The sequence below is a fragment of the Citrus clementina genome, unplaced genomic scaffold (genome assembly GCF_000493195.1).
Source record: "Citrus clementina cultivar Clemenules unplaced genomic scaffold, Citrus_clementina_v1.0 scaffold_2, whole genome shotgun sequence".
Lineage (NCBI taxonomy): Eukaryota > Viridiplantae > Streptophyta > Magnoliopsida > Sapindales > Rutaceae > Citrus > Citrus x clementina.
The window spans coordinates 12,889,767-12,910,078 of record NW_006262688.1 but is presented as its reverse complement, the minus strand read 5'-3'; the positions used below and the strand labels follow the sequence as shown (position 1 = coordinate 12,910,078).

Genomic DNA, 20,312 nt, shown 5'->3' with positions numbered 1-20,312 from the left:
AAAATGAGGAAGAATTTAGCTACAAAAAAATTGAAACAAATTTGGAACAGTGCAGTTGATGTAGTCGTTAATGTAGCAACCATTGCTATAGCAATCCTGGAACAATGACAGAGAAAATTCCATGCGGGATACTTGCAGAATTGCAATCTGCAGTTTCCTAATTTGACTTATGCGCGCCCTAGGCTTCCGTTTACCCTAATTTTCAACTATAAAAGAAGCACACATCATAAGGATTAAGGAGAGCCGTCACCCAAGGAGAAAAACACAAAGAAACAAAAGAAAAACAAGATTCAAGAGAGAGATTAAGGGCTGCACAAGAGGAGAATTTATAGAAATCAATTGGGAGCTCAATCATTCTTATTCTTCTCTTGTTTTCTCGTTTTCTATTTATTTATGGAGGTGTGTTTCATAGCTGAAACTTTGTTCTTTATTTTTCTTTTACAAACCATGAACTAAATTTATTTGTAGTTAAGTGATAAACAATCTTGATGGTTTATTGACTAGAAATATGTGTTGCTGCATGTTTGCTGTAGCAGTTTGTTTTGATAGTATTTATTTTATTCGTTATTTCGGTTGATCACTTATTTAATGATACTAGCTAATGAAGAGCCGCAAAAGGGCTTATCTTAGCGGAACATATCAGAACAATATTTGATCTTAAATTAAGTTTCCCGAATTGAGTTTTACTTGAGTCCCAAAAGGGTCATGCTTGTAGGGTAAATAAAACCTAAGCGTGTAATGTTATATCTTATGTTGGCATAACAACTGATCACTGTTAGGTTGCATATAGATATAAAATATCCAACATGCGACGGCTGAGGATACATAAGGATTCTGCCCAGTGCTGTAGCAAATACTGCAGCAACCGAGCCAACCATTAGAAAATAGTCAAGACCATTAAGAGAGTTTATTCACTCAACTACTCTATATTTTCATTGTTTTTATCCTTGAGTTTGACGTGATAATCTACTTTGTTGCATTTTATTTATTGTGTTTTTATTTTAATTAGTAAATTAGTTTCATCAATTGTTTATCTTAATTTAGACATAAAATCTGCACTGTTAAGATTGTTGTAGCAAGTCTAATAACATCAACCCTTGTGGAGACGATCTTGAATACTCATCACTTTATTACTTATTGTGTACACTTGCACATTGACACCAATAACATTAGTATTACAACTGGCAGAACTTGAAGAAATTTGCAATGATGCATACGAAAATGCCAAAATTTACAAGCAGCGAATGAAAGTCTTTCATGACAAGCAAATTATGAGAAAATCTTTCACTCCAGGCCAGAAAGCGCTTTTATTCAATTCTCGCTTGCACCTATTCCTAGGTAAGTTACGCTCTCGATGGTTTGGCCCCTTTATTGTCCACACTGTTTTTTCACGTGGGGTAATTGAAATTAAGGACCCAAAGAATGGTGTCACGTTTAAAGTTAATGGTCAAAGATTAAAGTCATATCTAGAGTACCAACCACATGGAGAGGACATCGAAATAAATTTAAGTGACCCACCAGATTTGAATTAAGATTTTTTTTCTTTTCGGTGATTTGATTTTTTGTTATTTCTTTTTACTATTTTTTACTAATTGAAATTATTTTTGCATAAGTGTGTTTGTTTAACCATTACGTTTTCTCTTATCATTGTTAATCATGAGTGCCATAGCTAAACAATTCCTCCTGGACATTCTTAGACCACTTCAACATGTAAAATCTCATTTCAAAAGGCAGATTCAATTTTGTAAAACACATCATATTTGGGCTCTACAACCACCAGAGTTAGTATCCCATGTTGAGGATTTAGAAAGCCAACTCAAAGACATTGAGAGATGTGTCTACAACATCCAGTTGGAGCTTGAGGCCAATTCAATAAGAGGATGATTGTAATTTTCTTTATATGTTTTAGTTTGTTTTTCTTTGTTTGTGTGTTTTAGTTTGTTACCCCGGCAAAGTGGCGGATAACGGTACTCCGTGACAATCAAGTCGGTTACTTCAGTTTCCCATAAAAACTAATCTTCTGAGGCGAAGGTATGGACATAAATGAGATTCTAGCAAAGCTTCATTATCAATTCCCTTCACTTCCTCAGAATGCCCTCCTTACAATTTATAAAGTTTGGTCCGAAAGCATGCAATTGCTCATAAGGAATAACATACCTGCTGACATCCGCTGGTTAATTGAGGCCAAAGTGCAATTGGCAGGTGAGTTACCTCCAAAATTTATTGCATGCATGCCTGGTTGTGGTAAAGGAAATTATGCAAGAAAACGAAGAGCTCAAAGAATTTCTGTTGCTTGTCATAAGTGTGTCAGAATGAGTTGCGATAAAAAATCATATTCTTTAAGAATGGTGTCTGATAACAGGGAAGATAAGATTCAATTCATTAAGGATGGCTTGATTAAGGAGTCATTGGATGATATCCTTTTGTCTCTTGAAACGCATCCCAATGGATATGTACAAGGAGCGATTCTCCAATTATGGCCATTATTCAAGAAAGAGCATGCACGATAGTCTCGGGAATCTGACTATAAACGACCATGTTTGCCAGTTTATAAGAAAACTAGATGGGAAGCCTATCATCGACCCATAGAGGGCGTTCAAGCCGTTTCTGGACGCAAAACTAGAGGAAGATGTGAGCCACAGTCGCAACTACCTGTAAATATCATTTTACTTCACTGTTATTTTATTTCACTGTTGTTTTATCATTTGCGTTATTGTCTTTAATAATTTTTTTCCTCATTTTTTTCCTTTTTACTGTTTGCTTTTTGACTTTTGAGTCATGTGCTTTACGCGTTAATTGACATTGACATGCTACCTCATACACAGCTGTGACCCACTGTCACCAAGATTCTTAAATATGACTTTTTGTTAAGCACTCACAAATTATTTTTGAGAAGTATCCCAATGGCAGCTACTCCCAACAAACAATTCAAGAACATTTGTGTGCTTTCTAGATTTAACTATGGCAAACATAAAGAGTTCATTGATGCAGCCATAGATCTTGGTCGAAGTATAGCAGAGAGAAAATTACACTTGGTGTATGGAGGAGGTAACCAAGGGTTATCAAAATTGGTCTCAGAAGCTGTTTTTGTCAGAGGAAGCCAAGTGTTAGGCATCATTCCAAGGGCCCTAAAAACTTTGGGCAGTTTGTCTGACTCACCGACTGGAGAAGAGTTAGTCGTCTCAGGTATGCAAGAAAGAATAACTGAAATGCTTAATCATGTTGATGCTAGGAGATCTTTCAATTCTAGAGGCGCTTATCACATTAACATCTTGGGCCCATCTGCACATTCACCAGAAACCCATCGGTTTGTTAAATGTCAATAACTTTTATGATGGCTTCATCGCATTTCTTAACCATGTAATAAAAAAATTATTTCATTCATTTCACAGCGAAAAAACTTTTTATTTGTGCTCACACTGCTAATGAACTACTTGATCTGTTACAAACTTATAAATTGGAACCAGACCCATGGACCTTTGTGTTGGAGCGTCCAAATAATAATGGTAACAGTAGCCACAGTAAGAAGCAAAAATTAGATTTAACTCTCCACTTGTAAATATTTTCTTCTGTGTTGCACCACTCAGGTGATGTCTTCTAAACTCTACTTTTTTCCTTTAAAAAATTGAGAGCAATGTTTCGTTCTGGTTGAGGGGAGGGAATAGTTGATAATTGTGAAATCTTGGTTACGTTTTTACTAATTTTTTGTTGTGGAAACTAACCGTGGCTAACTTTTTGTGTTGAAGATTGCTGAATATGGAGTGTAGTGACTCTAGAAACGCATCTTCTTGGTTTGAAAAAAAAACTTTTCTTTTTAATTTCTCCTTTATAAATATGCATTTTAAAATTTTTGAGTCGAAGATGGCTGAATATAGAGTGTGGTGCCTCTAGAAACGCATCTTCTTAGTTTAAAAAAAATATTTTCTTTTTCTATCATTTTAAGTGTAACTTTACTAATTAGTTTTTCTACATCATTTTCACCTTTCTGCATGCATATTTTCTTTTCATGTTTAGAATATGTTGGGGGTTAGACTGTCGTTAAAAAAAACATTGTGTATTTTTTTTTATATTGGATGACAGGATGACAGGATGACTTTCAAATTTTAGTATGTATATTATCTTTGGTCTTAAGTGATGTTACACTATATTTGTTATTCTACATGTTGATGTCGGAGACAAATATGAGTTGATTAAAAGAATGCACATGTCATAATAAGCACCAAGTGAGTTTTTTTTTTTTTAGCCTATCATTTTTCTTGGAGAGTATCCTATTTTGCCCATTCTTCATACAGCTTAGCAGTTTATTATTTTATATACGATCTCTAGATTTCTTTTAAGTCAACCCTCTAAAAAGAAAAAAAAATTAAGATAAAAAAAGAAAAAAAATGTTTGTTGCTACATCTTGAGGTCCATCTAACTAGTAGAAATGTAAAATTATTTAGAGCCCTAAAAGATGATGGAAATACCATCTTTGACTCGTTTGAGCCTTTCAAGCTATCCTTTTGTGAAAAATCCATAGTTAACCCTTTTGAGCCTTTTTTTAAAAAAATTTCTTTGTCAAACTTATCATCTTAACCCACTCCAATTTGGAGTATTACCCGATATCTTACAAGTTTCATCACCTATTTATGTTTGAGAAAAATATAAATAATTATTTTGTTCAGTGAAGTTGTGCCAAACAAAAAAAACAAAAAAAATTGTTGTTTAAAAAAAATAATAATAGGTGAAATCCACCTTGTAATTTTCAAAAGATTTCTACTTTTTCTCAAATATATATATTTTTTCCTATTTTCCTTCATTTGTTAGCTATGTTCTTAGCCTACGTTACATCCTAATAAAAGTTCTTCCTGATTTTAGGGAGCTATAGTCTGAAGTAGAAGCTAGATATATGGGCTAAAAAGATATAGTGATGCATAAAAATTAATAATAAAAATAAAAAGTAAAAAAATGAATACATTGGGTTGACTAGCATTTTGACTTTAGATCGTGTTATTTTTAAGCTATGGGCAAATTTCTTTCATCTTGGTGAAAGCGTGTGATATTACTTCTGTATTATTTTCTCTCAAATTTAGCATACATTGGAGTGACTATTTTTATTGGGTTTAATTTTCTTGTGAGAGTGTCACTACTTCCAGTGAGATTTTGGGGTTTGACATGTCATTCTTGAAAGTAACTGTGACAAAGTCTACTAGGCTGATTCATGTGGATGGTTGATGTGGGTATGATGTTTCTTTAGACTGGAGATAATGCTTATACTTTTATTTGTTTGTTATCATTAATCAGATTGAATAAACAAGAGTGTTAAAAAAAAATTTGGGTTTGAATTTTTTTTTCACTTTATTTACTAGGGACTAGCAATAAGCTGGTTGGGGGGGTGTTGAGTGTTAGAAAATGTATATTTATAAAGGAGAAAATCATTATTTTATACTTCAAGTTTTACTAACATTCCTACTTTTATGTATTTAAGTTTCTTGTGATTTAATTATGCGTATTTTATTTTAATTAAGTATTTTATGCATTTTAGGGGCATCATGGTCATTTCACAATGAACGAGAGCTCAGATGGCAAAACGGACATCACTTTTGAACTCAGGACAATCGAAAACCTTCGGAGGAGCATAAAAGAAAAAATGGCGTTGTTCATATGTACGGTACCATCCATGTTACTATTCGCGACACTGTTCACACATACGGAATGATGACGTGGCATTGGCCGATGATGTGCCATTGACTGATGAGGTGTCATGATTCTATTGGACAAAATTCTTATACATTGTTGATCGGTGACGTGGCAGCATGTTAGTGGACCAAAAATCGTGCATACGGTATATGCATATACACAAGATTATTTTCATCCAAACCGCGTCACTGTTCAAGCCAGTTGACTGCTCAAACCGCATGGTCAAACTGCATACTGTTGACTGATGACGTGGCGCAATCCTAAGCGTCCAAACAGTTTTTAATCCGATGGTCATGATTTACTCAATGTATCTATAAAAACGGGGTCTCTCCCTCCTAATTTGACATCCCTGAATTCATTTTTTACCTTCATTTTCTATAATTCCTTCTCCATCTTGTATTTTCTACATATTTTAATAAATTTTTATTTTACCCCTAGTTCAATTATGAGTAGCTAATTTTCTTTCAAGTTTGGGTTGAAGATAAAGTCTCAACATGTGCCATGGACTTTATTTGGTAAATTTATTTTCTCTTCCCCTCTAATTTTTGTGGATGTTTTGACTTTTCGTCGACAAATAATAATAATCTTGTCTAGATACCGCCCTGGTTTCACCGGCTCTTTAGTACAAGGTTATTATTATTTGGCACAATAAGCCTTTAGCACCATATTGATTAGAGTGTGGTTCATAAGGTATGGAAACCCCCCTCATGATTTAATTGACATTAATAAGGAATATTTAGCCCATGGTGCATGTTGATGCGGATCCAGATACCCAAGTACGTCATTTTAATAGATTTTTCTTAAATTTATTCTCGCCATTTCAATTCCAATTTTAGGATAATATAAATCATTTTCACCACAAATCCAACCACCCTCATACAAAATTAATTCTACATATAATTAAAATACATCTACTCGTGGGATCGACACTCGTCACCATTAATCTATTCTACAATAGATTTGTGCACTTGCGAATTCAATAAAATTTGCACAACAACTAGAATTTGAATTGCTTTTCTTGGAGTTTAATTGGGATTTAAGTATTGTTTTATATTTTGGAATTTTTTTCTTTTTTATTTGGGATGTTTTATTATGTATTGGCTGTGATGACATTGAATACTAGACATATTTGTTTTCAAAATTAACTTGTTGGATTGAATGGAGGTTAATTAATATTAATTGCTTTTAGTTTTTTTGACGATATTCATTTTTATTAATTAATTAAATTTGTAATCAAGAATTCACAAATAAATTATAATCATCATATAATTTTTTTTTAAAAAAAATTAACTTTATGACGGGAAATACCCATAACATTTGTCATAAAAAAATTTCTACCAAAATTTAATAATAAATTTACAAATGACAATTTAATTTCCCGCCAAAAATTAAAAAAAATGGCAGTAAAATTCCAGCCAATAATAAATTTAATTTCCCGTTAATAATAAATTCAAATTCAAATTTAATTATTTTTTCACATAAAAATATTATGTGACAGATATATGACGGTAAAATACTATCAGGAATTTATGATAGAAAATATTCTGTCATAAATTAATGACAGTGATATAAATGATGGATGAACTGTCTGTCATGCACCCCTTTTTATGACAGTTATTTCCCGTCATCTATTACCTGTTTTCTTGTAGTGTAGTTAGATCCACAAAAAGTCCTCTATCCTTAATACCTATTTTATATGAAAAACTCTATGCATTAATCTCCAACTGCATTCCATTGACATATAAGGCAGACTTCAAAACATCTACCTTATCAACCACCCACAAAGTTTATTTTGTAACCTTCCACAGTTCATATCTATTAGCTTTACTAAAACTCGATTCCCTTACAGCCACTATTTGTTCGTCGCTCATTTGTGCCACCATTGCAGCAAAATGATCAGGAGCATACCTAAATATGAAATTGCCCTTCTCTCCAACATTTTTTCCACATTTCTTGCCCCAATTACAATACTTCTGCTTTTGTTCCAGAGGAAGGTTCTTGAATGCAATCCTTATTTCCTTCCGCATCTGCAAAATACTTATATTTGTTTACAGTTAATATAAGTTGTGTCAAAAAAACCAAACATGCACTATAAAAATACTTATGCCTTAAAGTTATAAACTATATGAAATGACAAATGTCCTCTATGACAAATCATTTTTTCGCTCAACAATGCACCTCCTTAGTAATGCTCGTCCTTAGATACCTTGCTTTAATGTCTCGAACAGCCTCTCCACTGATAAATAATGAAATTTTTTTTAACAAATCACACACAATTATACTTCTGTTTACAGTTTTCTCATATTATCACACAAACAACATGCCAACTAAAATCAAAGGATTTTATAACTAATTGTTCTTTATTTTCCTGACTTCTTCTACCGTGTCACAGGTCACATACTTACAGGTCCTTTATAACATTAAATTGACAAATACATTGCACACAAAAATTAGCATCATTTCCGGAATACATTTTCCTATTGCAAATCCATTATCAACAGAAGCTATATTAATGTAATATTTATTTCATTAAACTGACTTCCACACGCGTTCAAACTTACAAGTAAGAAACAAAGCCGTATATGTTTTTCCTTTCCAATTATGAGTCTAACCCTAATTGTCCGATTTCTTTTCCATTCTCTTTACCACATGACTTGTGTTTGCGGATCCAGGAACCCATGCGATGAATTATGCACGCTGCTTATTGTTGATCTTTATATGAATCCGGATTCGTGCTTGATTGTTATCTCTGCTTTACAACACGCGTCCACTAATTAATTACTCACAACCCACTCGAAGTCGAAAATGGATCGATTATGGAAAAATGATATTCATAGATCTCAACCCTTGTACCGATACTGAAGTTTAATCTATTTTCACCGTATTCGATCATAATTACCCTCTCAACGGGTAATCTCTAATCCTGTACGTTTCATGTGCTTTCAGGACATGTAATCCTGATGGTCAGATCTATTTGATAATAGTAACTGACGGTCAGATGTATTATATACTTTGGAGGTGGAGGTAATCCAACGTAGCTGGACCTAATAAAAATATCCACCGACAAGGCCAAGTTTAGTAAAAGCGAGTGTAAAGTGGCTACTGCTGCTGCTGCTCTGTTCACGCACTTGATAAGCGAGCAGTATTTGTCGGTTGAAAACGGAGGACAGGCGGCAGCTGACAATAAAAAAAGATGAAACACGGTGGATCGAGACGGAGACGACTGTCTGTACAAACAATGGTCGTCGTTTTCGTAATATGTAGTGCTGGCGTAGGCTTGCTGATGACGATGACCATGCTCATCCTCAGACCCCTTGATACTCCTCCTAATACAAGCGCTGATGTTTTCCTTCCAGTTGAAAACGACGTCGATTCTTCTCAATTACTCGAAGAGACAGAGACGGAGACGGAGACGGAGTCGGAGTCGGAGTCAGAGACAAAGACTAGCACGGTATCGAATCCGAAACGGTGCGCTACGGTGGAAGAAATGGGCGAGGATTTCAAGGGCAGTGTTCGGGAAGAAAGCCTTAAAGTTAGGAAACTGATCCAGCGTCACTTTGATTTAAATGGTACTATTGCTACGCTTCTAGCTACTATCAATTTAAAATGTGTGCACCATAGAAATTTAGTTGAGTTTTACTTGCTCAGAAGTCAATTTAAACGTATTATTGAGCTCTTTCATAATTTCTGACGGGTTCATTTCTTGATGGGAATATGAACTTGCTTTGTTACTGATGAACTATTATGATGAAAACATTTTAATTTCTGTAGACATACATGCTATTATTTTGGTGCCCCGAAACTGGAAGCTGACCTGTTGGAATCCTGTTACAGGGGCTTCGAGAGTTCGCAATCTTCCTCCAGAGCAGTTCTGCAAACATGGGTTTGTGTTGGGGAAGGCTTCGGAGGCAGGTTTTGGGAATGAAATGTACAAGATCTTAACTGGTGCAGCGCTGAGTGTAATGTTGAATCGGTCCCTGATCATTGGGCAAACCAGGCATATTGGTCCTTTCTCAAGCCTTTCTATTATCTATTAAATCACTGCAATTTCAATATTTACTTCTACCAATAGCAAAAGTTACAGTTGCAGCTTATCTGCATGTTAGTAATTCTATAGTATTGCATGTTGGTGGTGAAATGAGAGGCACCAGAATACTTCTCAACTGCCTCTTTATATCACTTTACTATGATTGAATGTTTTGGCTGTAGGCTAAAAAATTCTGTCCAGGATTTTTACGATATTAAATATAGTACATCAATTTCTCGTCCTGATGTGTGGTTGCAGAGTAGGGAACTTTAGACATATTATAATGCTTTTTCTTATCTCCTGATTATTTCTTTTCTTTTATCTACTTCAGGGGAAAATATCCTTTTGGGGAGTATATTTCATATTCCAATGTTTCCTTTACCTTGGAAGAAGTCAAGCATCTTTGGAGACGCAATGGTTGTTTAAAGAAGTATGGAAGGCATCTTGTTATGAGGATTGATGATTTTGAGAAGCCACCCCAAACAAATGTCCTCTGTAGCAACTGGAGGAAATGGGAGCAACCTATCATATGGTAATGTGGGAACAATTTTGATGCCAGTGTGTTCGTCTCTGGTATCATTGATTAACGTTTAATTGTGGGATGCAGGTTTCAAGGTACAACAGATGCTGTGGCAGCTCAATTTTTCTTGAAGAATGTACACCCTGAAATGAGAAATGCAGCTAATGATTTATTTGGACATCCTGAGTCTCTCCATGCTCGGCCTAACGTATTTGGTGAGCTCATGAGAGTGCTCATTTCTCCTTCAGAAGATGTTGAAGAAGCTGTCAAATGGGTTCTTGGTAATGGGGTGGATCCTGATATTTCATTGCATATGCGGATGCTCACAAATAGGTATTGCTTATTCTGATTTCTTGTTACAAAGGAAACAATCATGCTTAATAAGTCTATGATTGAGGTTTGTTATTTAAGGAATTTAATATTATTTTGTTTCTTCTCATAATCTATCACTTGCACTACAGTGATGTATATCATCCAGGGTAAAAGTTAAAAGAATTAAATACCTAATAGATGTGCCTTTTCTAGAAGAATTGTGGCGAAAGTTTGCTTGTTATGCCCATGTAGGGCTAATTTAAGAGTGCACTTGAAAATCCTAACTTGTTATATCTGTTCTCCTGTGGGATTTAACTGATTAGATCTCTTTATATATATATATATATATATGTATATACACACACTGCTTCCACTATGTTATCGGGGAAAAGCTGGATTTTCAAATTTCTTTTATGGATCTTCTGAAGAAAGTTATCTCTTATGTTTTATACGGAATAATTCATACATTGAGATAGGTCATACTAAGATGGCTATGACTTGTCCTGTAATGATGAAACTTTATCTGATTAATGATTCAAGTTCTTGTTTATGATGTTTCAGGTCTGTCCGAGCTGTACAGGCAGCAGTGAAGTGCATTAGAAAAGTGGTGAACAGCTTGAACCTGACATCTAGACCTAAGACAGTTATAGTGTCTGATACCCCCTCTTTTGCAAAAACCATTACACCAAATATAAGTGAATTTGCTGAGGTAATAAACTGAGATACCGTATCATGTTGTTTGTAAATGGAAAAGTTATCACCTTCACAGCTCCAAACATTTTCTCCACTTGATTCTAATTCTGTTTTATCATTTATGATTCCAGGTTCTTTACTTTGATTATAAAGCTTTCAGAGGAAACATCTCTCATGATGTTAACAGATTGCCTAGTTTAGAATTCAGGGCAAAGGATTGGGGCCCTGCACCCAGATGGGTTGCATTTGTAGACTTCTTTCTTGCATCACGTGCAAAACATGCTGTTGTTTCTGGGGCTTTCAGGCGTGTTGGGACTACTTATGCTCAGCTGATTGCTGCACTTGCTGCAGCCAACAGTCTTGGTACTTATATGCTCTTCATTCCTTGATTTCCCCTCTCTTATTATTTGATCTATAATTGCGAACAATTCCATTTCTGAAGTGATACTGAAGGTATCTAAACACTTGTTTTCTTTCAGGAGATAATTCTACGGACTTAAGTTTCTCATTCTTAAGCAGCTTTCAAAGTAATTTGTTAACAGGCGGATTAAGGCTTCAGGTTGGCTGGGGGCACGTCTGGAACCGATTTGCAGGGCCATTGAGTTGCCATCACCAGTCTCATCAATGTGCATTCACACCGCTTCTGCCTCCAGCTTGGTGGGATGGTCTTTGGGAATCCCCAATTCCCCGAGATATCAATAGGCTGGCAGCATTCGGCGTCCATCTATCAGGTTTTGGCACAGTAGATGAGAACCGGCTTCAGTCTTTCTGTAGTTCTAAGAAAAATAGTGTCAAGACGTCCTTGATCATATAAACTGTCGTTCACTTTTCTTAGTGAATTTTTGTCTGAGAATTATGGCCATAATTATGAGAACTGTTGAGAAGCATACAAAACAAAGTGTGCTTTTGGGTTTGATACCCTATTAATCCAATATTCGTTGCGTCAATTTGGTGGGTTAGGAAAAAAGAAAAAGAAAAAAAGATCCATTTATATTGACCTGGATATGGTAAGCGGTAACAACTATTTGTTGCCTGAATTCTCATCGTGATTCAATGAAATCATCTCTATTTAAAGTAAGGGCACACTTTAGGCAAGTAAATGGTTTCATATGAGATGTATTGGATAAGCATCAGATATTAATTATCAAATCCACAAATAAAAACAGATTAAGCTCTCAACAAATAGAATGTCGACAGGTCATCAAGCACATGTCACTACCCATCAATCATAATTCATAAATTCATAATAAGTAATATAAATAAAATCCTCCAAAAAAAAATCACCAAACCCCAATAGTAGTAAGCAAAGAAAATATCTGATAAGCAGATTACATAGTCAATAAAACACTACTATTATAATGGGTTATATAATTTTACATCTTTTTTTAGGGTAATTTTTAAAAACTTCCCCAGAGGTTTGGGCTTGTTGTAAGTAGATGGCGAGAATTGATTTATTTGTAAAAAACCCCCTACCGTCAGTTAAGTTTAATATTGACCGTTAGTTGACCGTGCAAAGACAATATTACCCTTAACAATAGTTTATAAACGAAAATAACTAAAAAAAAAAACCAAAATTATTGGTGCAAAAAGCACAAACCCTATTTTTTGACAATTTTATCCTTGTCAATTCTAAAAATTTATAATATCATAGGTAAAGATTATGACTATTTCATTTTTTAATTTTAAATTTTATCTTTCTTGTAGGAATTTTAAGGAAATATCAATAATTTAAAGAGGATTTTTTAATTTTTTAATTTTAATTTTTTATAAGAACTTTAAGAAAATATCAATAATTTAAAAAGTGTAAAATAGCTAATAATTTTGATTTTTTTTTAGTTATTTTCGTTTATAAACTATTGTTAAGGGTAATATTGTCTTTGCACGGTCAACTAACGGTCAATGTTAAACTTAACTGACGGTAGGGGGTTTTTTACAAATAAATCAATTCTCGCCATCTACTTGCAACAAGCCCAAACTTCAGGGGAGGTTTTTAAAAATTACCCCTTTTTTTAAGAGAGATATAATTATATAATCTTACTTTAAAACGATGTTGTATATGAACGAATGACGCAATAGTATGACGTTAATAAATGAGAAGTGAGAACGAGAGACATTAGAAGAATCTGTGGGAAAACGTGTAACGGGTTCCGTACTGGAATGACAATTATTTTCGTTTGATTGGCAACGTGTGCCTTTCACATTCGTCAACAAAGAACAACGAAGACGAAGAGGAAAAATAAATTACACCTCTTGCAACCGTTTTAAAAACCTCCCATAAATCTACGTCCGTACAAAACCAGAATCAATTTTCTTTTCTTTTTTGTTTCTTTAATGACCTTTGAGCTTAATAACCGTAGAACTAAAAGTTTCAGCATCATGGATTTCAGTGCATCTTAGCAAGAAAGCAATATTGGCTTTTGCTTTTCGGAGAAAAGGTATTTGATTTCTTTGTTAGAGGAAGAAAATGAGTCCAAATTGCCCCTGTTTTGGCTGGAGGAAGAAGAAAACCAAACCCAAGATCAATGAAGATAAAGATTCTCCAGGTCAGTCTTCGTTAATTTCTTTTCTTACTCTCGTTTTATTTTATTCTTTTGTTCATGTTTCTGTTTCTTGAGCACATTGTGATATGAAATGGCCTCAACTGTTTCTTCTAATTATAATTTCTTTTCTGGGTTTGAGGAGTTTTGATTGGTCAATATTAAACCAATTAAAGATGACATCATACTGCGAATAGAAAAATCAAAATTTGCCCTTGAACAAATGATGCTCATTACGTAACAAATCCAAGTGCAAAAGAGAAAATTATGTATTTTGAGATTCAATCCCCTTCAACCATTAACGTAAAGATTGGTCAACAGGTTTATAAGAGAACTGTCCAGTTGATATAATTATGTATTCCGAGATTCAATTTCCTTCAACGATTAACATAAAGATTAGTTAACAGGGTTATAAAAGAATTGTCCAGTTGATTAATCCTTGAAAAGCCTCGCCATCTTTGATAGCTGACCTTAGCAATAGTTCATAAAGTCATGATTTTTCTTTCTTTCTTTCTTTATTATTATTATTATTTTAATAATCTGATGCACTGTACTGAATTTGAGTCTGGAAACCTCTGAACTTTATCTGCTGTTACAAATTGGAATCTCATGGTTCATGCCTGAAAATTTAATTAAGGCTGTGTTTTGTTTAATGAATCAGGTCCTTCGAGAATCGATACAGTTGAGAGACAGGAAACACCAGCTCGAAGAAACACCCTCGATGACACCCTCAGTGCTCATGAAAATAAAAATAAGGAAAATACATTCACCTATAGACAGCTTGTAGCTGCGACGGATAATTTCAAGGACACAAACTTTCTTGGTCAGGGTGGATTTGGAGCCGTTTACAAAGGGAAACTAGCAGAAACTGGTCAGGTAAGTTTTCAAGTAATTACAAATTTCTTTTCCTCATTATTTTAGCAATAGGATGTTTAGACCTCTAATCTATGTTTGCTGATCACAAGTGTTTTGGTTCTTGCAGGTTGTAGCTGTTAAACAACTTGACGATACGGGCTTCCAAGGTGAGAAAGAATTTCTTGTGGAGGTTCTTATGCTTTCTCTAATGCGTCACCCGAATCTTGTCCATTTAATTGGTTACTGTGCTGAGGGAACCCAGCGTCTTCTTGTCTACGAATACATGCCCCTGGGATCATTGGAAGATCACCTCCTCGGTAATATTTTCAATGTGCCTAGTTCTTATTTTATCTATGATACCTAGATGTTCAAAATCAAACCATATCTGCTATTGGAAGAAGTGAAATATTTAGACAAAGGAGTTGATGATACTGATAATGACATGACTGGTTTTGATTTTTGATAAAGTCAAACTGTAACTTCTGATTGTCTAAGACAACTAAGTTGACATAATATATATCACATTAACAAATTACATTAACATTGAATGTGCCATCCTGATAATTCCATTACATGGACTACACTGAGCCTGTCCCATCCATTTAATATCTTTAGCTACAAAGTTTTAATTGATCTTTGTGCAGGTCTTACACCTGAAATGAAGCCTCTGGATTGGAATACGAGGATGAAGATAGCAGCTGGTGCAGCAAGGGGATTGGAATATCTGCATAATAAAGCAGATCCTCCTGTTATATATAGGGACTTAAAAGCAGGAAACATATTACTGGGCAAAGGGTTCCATCCAAAACTCTCTGATTTTGGACTCGCAAAATTCGGTCCAACTGGTGACAAATCGCATGTTTCGACGAGAGTTATGGGCACCCATGGTTATTGTGCCCCTGAATATGCCACAACTGGAAAGTTGACAGCAAAATCTGACATCTTCAGTTTTGGTGTAGTCTTGCTGGAGCTAATTACGGGACGTCCAGCAATGGATGATAGTCAGGGTCACGAAAGAATGCTTGTTGATTGGGTAACACTCTTCTTTTGTATGCACTAGATCTTCATGTTGAAGGTTCCTAATTCTGTCAATCAAACTTCTATAACAAAAGATCAATAGCAGTGTCAGTTCTGCAGTTTTACTGTGGGAATGGTTTTAGCTTCTATGCATAATTGAATGAAAACTGCTCTGTTTACTGAAATTGCCAAAGTCTATTTTTCAATTAATAAATATTCTGATTGTAGCCAAATTGATTCATTTTTAGGTACGTCCCAGGATCAAAGACAGAAAGAATATTCCACAGTTCGCAGATCCACTGTTGAATGGTCAGTTCCCAGAGTCAATGTTTAGGAGGGCTTTAAATGTGTCGTGCATGTGCGTCCAGGAAAATCCTAGTGTCCGTCCTTCCATCAGTGATGTGGTTCTTGCTCTTGAATACTTGGTGGCTCATCCGTATGACCCAAATGAAGTTCATAAGGTTCATAAAAAAAGGACTGAGGGCCGTAGCTCTCCAAATGAAAAACTGAGGATATTAGACAAGGCTGTAGATAGGGAACGAGCTGTTGCAGAGGCCAAAATGTGGGGAGAAACTTTGAGGGATCAAAGGATGCAGAGTGAACAGAAAAATAATGATAAGCAAAAGACTGATAATGATGAGCAAAAGACGTAAGTGTACGATAATACATGCTCTTTAATTCTTCCATTGTGCTGAATTTTGTAGAGTAAAAGAAAATTTCCATCGAAGAAAATTCAGAAAACTTAATTCTCTACTAAGTGCCTGAGAATTCTTGCAATCCATTTCTTTACTTCGAACAGAATAAGATTTTAAGACTATCTGTTTGAATAACTATTTTTGCAGATTGGAGTAGTAGTGAAGACATTTCTCTGACACTGATACTGAAACATCGTGAGAGTTAATGAGTTTAGCACGGTGAAGAAAGTCATAATGTCATTGCTGAAGCGGTTAAGTGTGAAGCAGGTGCTGCAACAAGAAGATGGACTATATTTTCTTCACCAGATAAAATGGAAGCACTGACTTGGTTTTTGATTAATTACTTTAGTTGTTGTTGGCCTCCCTTCTCTTGTACATTATCCCAGTATTACTTTTGAGAACTTTAGGGAAAAAGTGTAAAAAATTTGCTAAAGGCTTTTGCTGTTGACAATATGTAGCTGTGTCCGTCGGATGCAGACATTTATTTTCTTAGAATGAATCTGTGAATGATACAGGAAAATAAAGAGAGGAAATTAAGTTCAAATTTTCTTGGTCTTGTTGATTTTTTCATTGGCTTAGATATTGCAGCTATAATTTGTACTGTAAATGCTCTAATCTAATTGAGTATGGCAAATACCAGTAACAAGGAATTGTTAATGCCTTCTGATCCCCTCAGGTTCACAGTCAGCTGTAACTTGTTGCATTACAGTCTTTGAAGCTTGTCAATTTAGAAAAAGCATATAATTCATATTAGGGTCAATCACATGGTACATGCTACCTGAGAAAATTCTCTAGCAGAATAATGATGCCACCTCGTTGTTAAGAAGCTATGGTTTGATTGTTTTAAGATTTGGAACTGGCTTGATTGTTGCTGTATATGAACCTGGGCTTGGATATGTGAAAGTTGCCATAAGTTTTGTGCTTTCCTAATCAATGAAATTAGCAATTTAGTTGCCACGAAAATGGTAGCAAGGTCGTATATTCATTCACCTTTGTAACAGCATAAAGCCCGAGTACATTCATTCACCTCTGTAACAACATAAAGTTGGGATACATTAAATAAATAACTGATTGGACGATTAACATCAATCCGTTGTAGTCCAACGGTTAGGATACCTGGCTTTCACCCAGGAGATCCGGGTTCGATTCCCGGCAACGGAAATATTTTTTAAAAAACTTTTAACATCTTAATTTTTTAAGAAACCGTCACTATAAAGGTCCCACCGGGAGTCGAACCCAGGTCGCTGGATTCAAAGTCCAGAGTGCTAACCACTACACCATGGAACCTTCCTTGTTTGCTTGTTTCATGACATTTTTATTTTATTGTATTAAGTCATGAATTGTCTCTTTCATGGTTTCGGTAAGGGATAAAAACTTTAGTCTATAGTAATTAACGTAAAATCTTCGGATCCCATAATCTACAAGAAATTATGTATTCACTATTTCTTTAATATTTGTTCCATGCTATTATACAACCATCATAGAAGTTGAAATACCAACAACAAGATTAACTACGTGATTATTGGGAACAATTATATATGTAACTAAATATGTGATTTCATACAAATATTAAAGGAGCTCCTTTAATATTTATATATATATATATATATACACACGCGCACACAAAATTCAAGGAGGAAAAAAAATCCTAGTAGGGTCAATTGTATATAGAATATGATTATACGACCTTGCTACCATTAGCATGGCACGTGGCATGTCATGTGTCCATATAGCATGGCACGGCACAAATAAGTTTCGATAGAGCATGCCGCACGGCACGGTACGGTATGCACGCGGACTATGCCGGGTTTAGAATTTTAAGCACGCAAACCTTAAAAGCATTGTACGATTAGAGATGGGGTAAAACACGGCACATGAAAAAACCTGCAAAAAACACGTTTTATTTTTTAATGAAAGTAAACTAAAAATTTTATAATTTTACAAATAACTTGAAATTAAATCTTTAAATATATTTTATTAGTACAAGCTTTTTAATTCATTTAATTCTTAGTTTAAAAAATAGTATAATTGATTTATTTTTATAATTTATTAAAAATAATTGATATCATGATTTTAATAAATAAAATTATAAATATCATGATTTTATAAATATATATTAATATCATTATGAACTATGATCTATGATTGTATGTAAGTCTAAGTTAACAATTAAGTTAACCCTTAAGAAAAATGTATTATTATTGTTATTGTTAAGTATTAAAAAAAATTTAATAACATAGGTTCAAACTTATTAATTAATATTACTTTCTTTTACTATTATTAGTTTATTATTATTGAATATGGACTTAAGTTTTGAATTTTCGATTCTATTAAATTTGAATAAAAGCACATGGACCCTAAAAAGTACACATGCTTGAAAAAAATACGTCGATAATTTGGCATGCCCTCTTAAAAAGAATCAAAAAAGAGAAAAGCTTAGCGGACTTTTTTTCTTAGGTACAACATGACACATGTGCCATGCCGGGCCTAAGAAAAAAAAAATTAAGCAAAGTATGGCACGGCACGACTCGAAGCACATAGTGGGCATGGTACGACATAAGTATGAGCACGCTTGAACCTTTATTTGATGGGATAGGCTAGCACGGCATGGTCCACTGGCCATCTCTAAATAAGACATATGTTATTATTTTATTGACAGAGTTGTAAGGTTACATTTGGCACACGAAATTGGACTTGACTAATTATTAGGATTGGATTGGATTAAGCTGGATTATGTTTGATATCGAATTAGACAATGTTAAATCATATTTAAATACAAAAAAATATTTATGAATATTTATAGTAATAATTAAAATTAATTTAAAGGTAATTAACAAGAGAATTAAATATGTCGTAAATTAGTTATTGGGTAGTCATAATTATAATAAACAAATATAAATTAATAAAACTACTTAATTATTTAATTAATTTTTATCATATATTTTATATTTTTTTATTTTATCAAAAAGTTAGCAAATAATGTATATATAAAATCAATTATTTACTTGTATGAGTAAATTCCATGCTTATTTTTAATATTATTTGGTGATTATTAAATTTAATACAATTAATTATTGTACAAATTAGTGAACAGTTAATTTTATTGGAGTAAAAGTACCAATTTAATTAGACTATAAAAACAAAATAAAAAATAAATTCAAGTAAATCATGAATAAAATAATTAATTAAGTAATTAAATTTTAGGTTACAAATAAAAAATAGTGTTATTTATGAAAGAAATATGAATAAATTTTCTCTCTTATCCTAATCCTCATCTAAACCCACTTATAAATTGGGATTGTTAATCCCATAATTTAAGGACTAAATTTAAATTTAGTCCTCCTAATCCAATCCAAGCAAAGTAGCTAAATATGGGATAAAATATTTAATCCCCAAGTTAATCTAATCTCATACTTAATTCTAACTCCCAAACATACACTAAGTTTGTAATACAGTTCTATCAATGAGAAATTGACACTTATCATGTCGTGCAATATGACATGTACGACAGGGTGCATCTGATCAAAATTATATGATATAATATATTATAATGTCAAATAATTTTGTACCAACTACTGTAATTATGGCATGAACAAATTGGGATTAGGTTAAGCTAGGGCGTTACGCTGATGGAGTTTGGCGTTCAAAAAAGGTCCAACGCGGGGGCCCCACGTCTCCTTTTCTTTTTTTTTTGTTGCGGGAGAGGGGGGGAGGGGATTTCAATGTAAGAAAACCTTAGTATGATTTTGAGTGCGTGCTTTACGTATCATCGCTGTCAATCCAATGTGTAGACTGTAGAGTGTATAGTCATCATGGATGTTGCTTCAATTATTATTATTTCTTGGAGTTTTTATACCATTGGGGAGATAAAGCGCACTTTACATCTTTTTCTTCTTCCTTTTTTTTTATCCCTTCGTAACTTGAAACTCGCTCGTTTTGATTCTATGTATGGACTGATTAAATGCACCTTACCGAAA

At 34.0% G+C, this 20,312-nt stretch overlaps 2 protein-coding genes and 2 non-coding genes across 5 annotated transcripts; 3 read left to right on the top strand and 1 right to left on the bottom strand.

Moving 5' to 3' along the window:
• Positions 1 to 8,249: 8,249 nt before the first annotated feature.
• Positions 8,250 to 12,178, top strand: LOC18052945. 2 transcript variants are annotated; one of them, XM_024191553.1, is made up of 7 exons: positions 8,250 to 9,248; positions 9,451 to 9,676; positions 10,038 to 10,238; positions 10,314 to 10,559; positions 11,100 to 11,247; positions 11,363 to 11,594; positions 11,711 to 12,178. In XM_024191553.1, exons 1-7 carry the CDS (start codon positions 8,873 to 8,875, stop codon positions 12,043 to 12,045), a joined length of 1,764 nt encoding a protein of 587 aa, XP_024047321.1. In that variant the 5' UTR covers positions 8,250 to 8,872; the 3' UTR covers positions 12,046 to 12,178. The 2 variants fall into 2 exon arrangements, with proteins under 2 accessions (XP_024047321.1, XP_006447009.1); XM_006446946.2 differs by having other exon boundaries at positions 8,251 to 9,248; positions 9,514 to 9,676.
• Positions 12,179 to 13,333: 1,155 nt separating this feature from the next.
• Positions 13,334 to 16,873, top strand: LOC18052944 (probable serine/threonine-protein kinase PBL7). The gene is made up of 6 exons (XM_006446945.2): positions 13,334 to 13,774; positions 14,430 to 14,644; positions 14,751 to 14,940; positions 15,268 to 15,656; positions 15,889 to 16,289; positions 16,483 to 16,873. The coding sequence occupies exons 1-6, from the start codon at positions 13,696 to 13,698 to the stop codon at positions 16,490 to 16,492; spliced, it is 1,284 nt and encodes a 427-aa protein (XP_006447008.1). The 5' UTR covers positions 13,334 to 13,695; the 3' UTR covers positions 16,493 to 16,873.
• Positions 16,874 to 17,424: 551 nt separating this feature from the next.
• TRNAE-UUC lies at positions 17,425 to 17,496 on the top strand. Its single transcript has one exon. It is a non-coding gene; the product is annotated as a tRNA-Glu (tRNA).
• A 54-nt stretch (positions 17,497 to 17,550) lies between these two features.
• On the bottom strand, positions 17,551 to 17,622 carry TRNAQ-UUG. Its single transcript has one exon. It is a non-coding gene; the product is annotated as a tRNA-Gln (tRNA).
• Positions 17,623 to 20,312: the final 2,690 nt, after the last annotated feature.

Coding starts and splice junctions, on each gene's coding strand:
- LOC18052945 (XM_024191553.1), top strand. CDS start 8,873: ATGAAACACGGTGGATCGAGACGGAGACGACTGTCTGTACAAACAATG. Junction 9,249..9,450: donor GCGTCACTTTGATTTAAATG/GTACTATTGCTA, acceptor TAATTTCTGTAG/ACATACATGCTATTATTTTG. Junction 9,677..10,037: donor CTGATCATTGGGCAAACCAG/GCATATTGGTCC, acceptor TATCTACTTCAG/GGGAAAATATCCTTTTGGGG.
- LOC18052944 (XM_006446945.2), top strand. CDS start 13,696: ATGAGTCCAAATTGCCCCTGTTTTGGCTGGAGGAAGAAGAAAACCAAA. Junction 14,645..14,750: donor AACTAGCAGAAACTGGTCAG/GTAAGTTTTCAA, acceptor TGGTTCTTGCAG/GTTGTAGCTGTTAAACAACT. Junction 15,657..15,888: donor AAAGAATGCTTGTTGATTGG/GTAACACTCTTC, acceptor ATTCATTTTTAG/GTACGTCCCAGGATCAAAGA.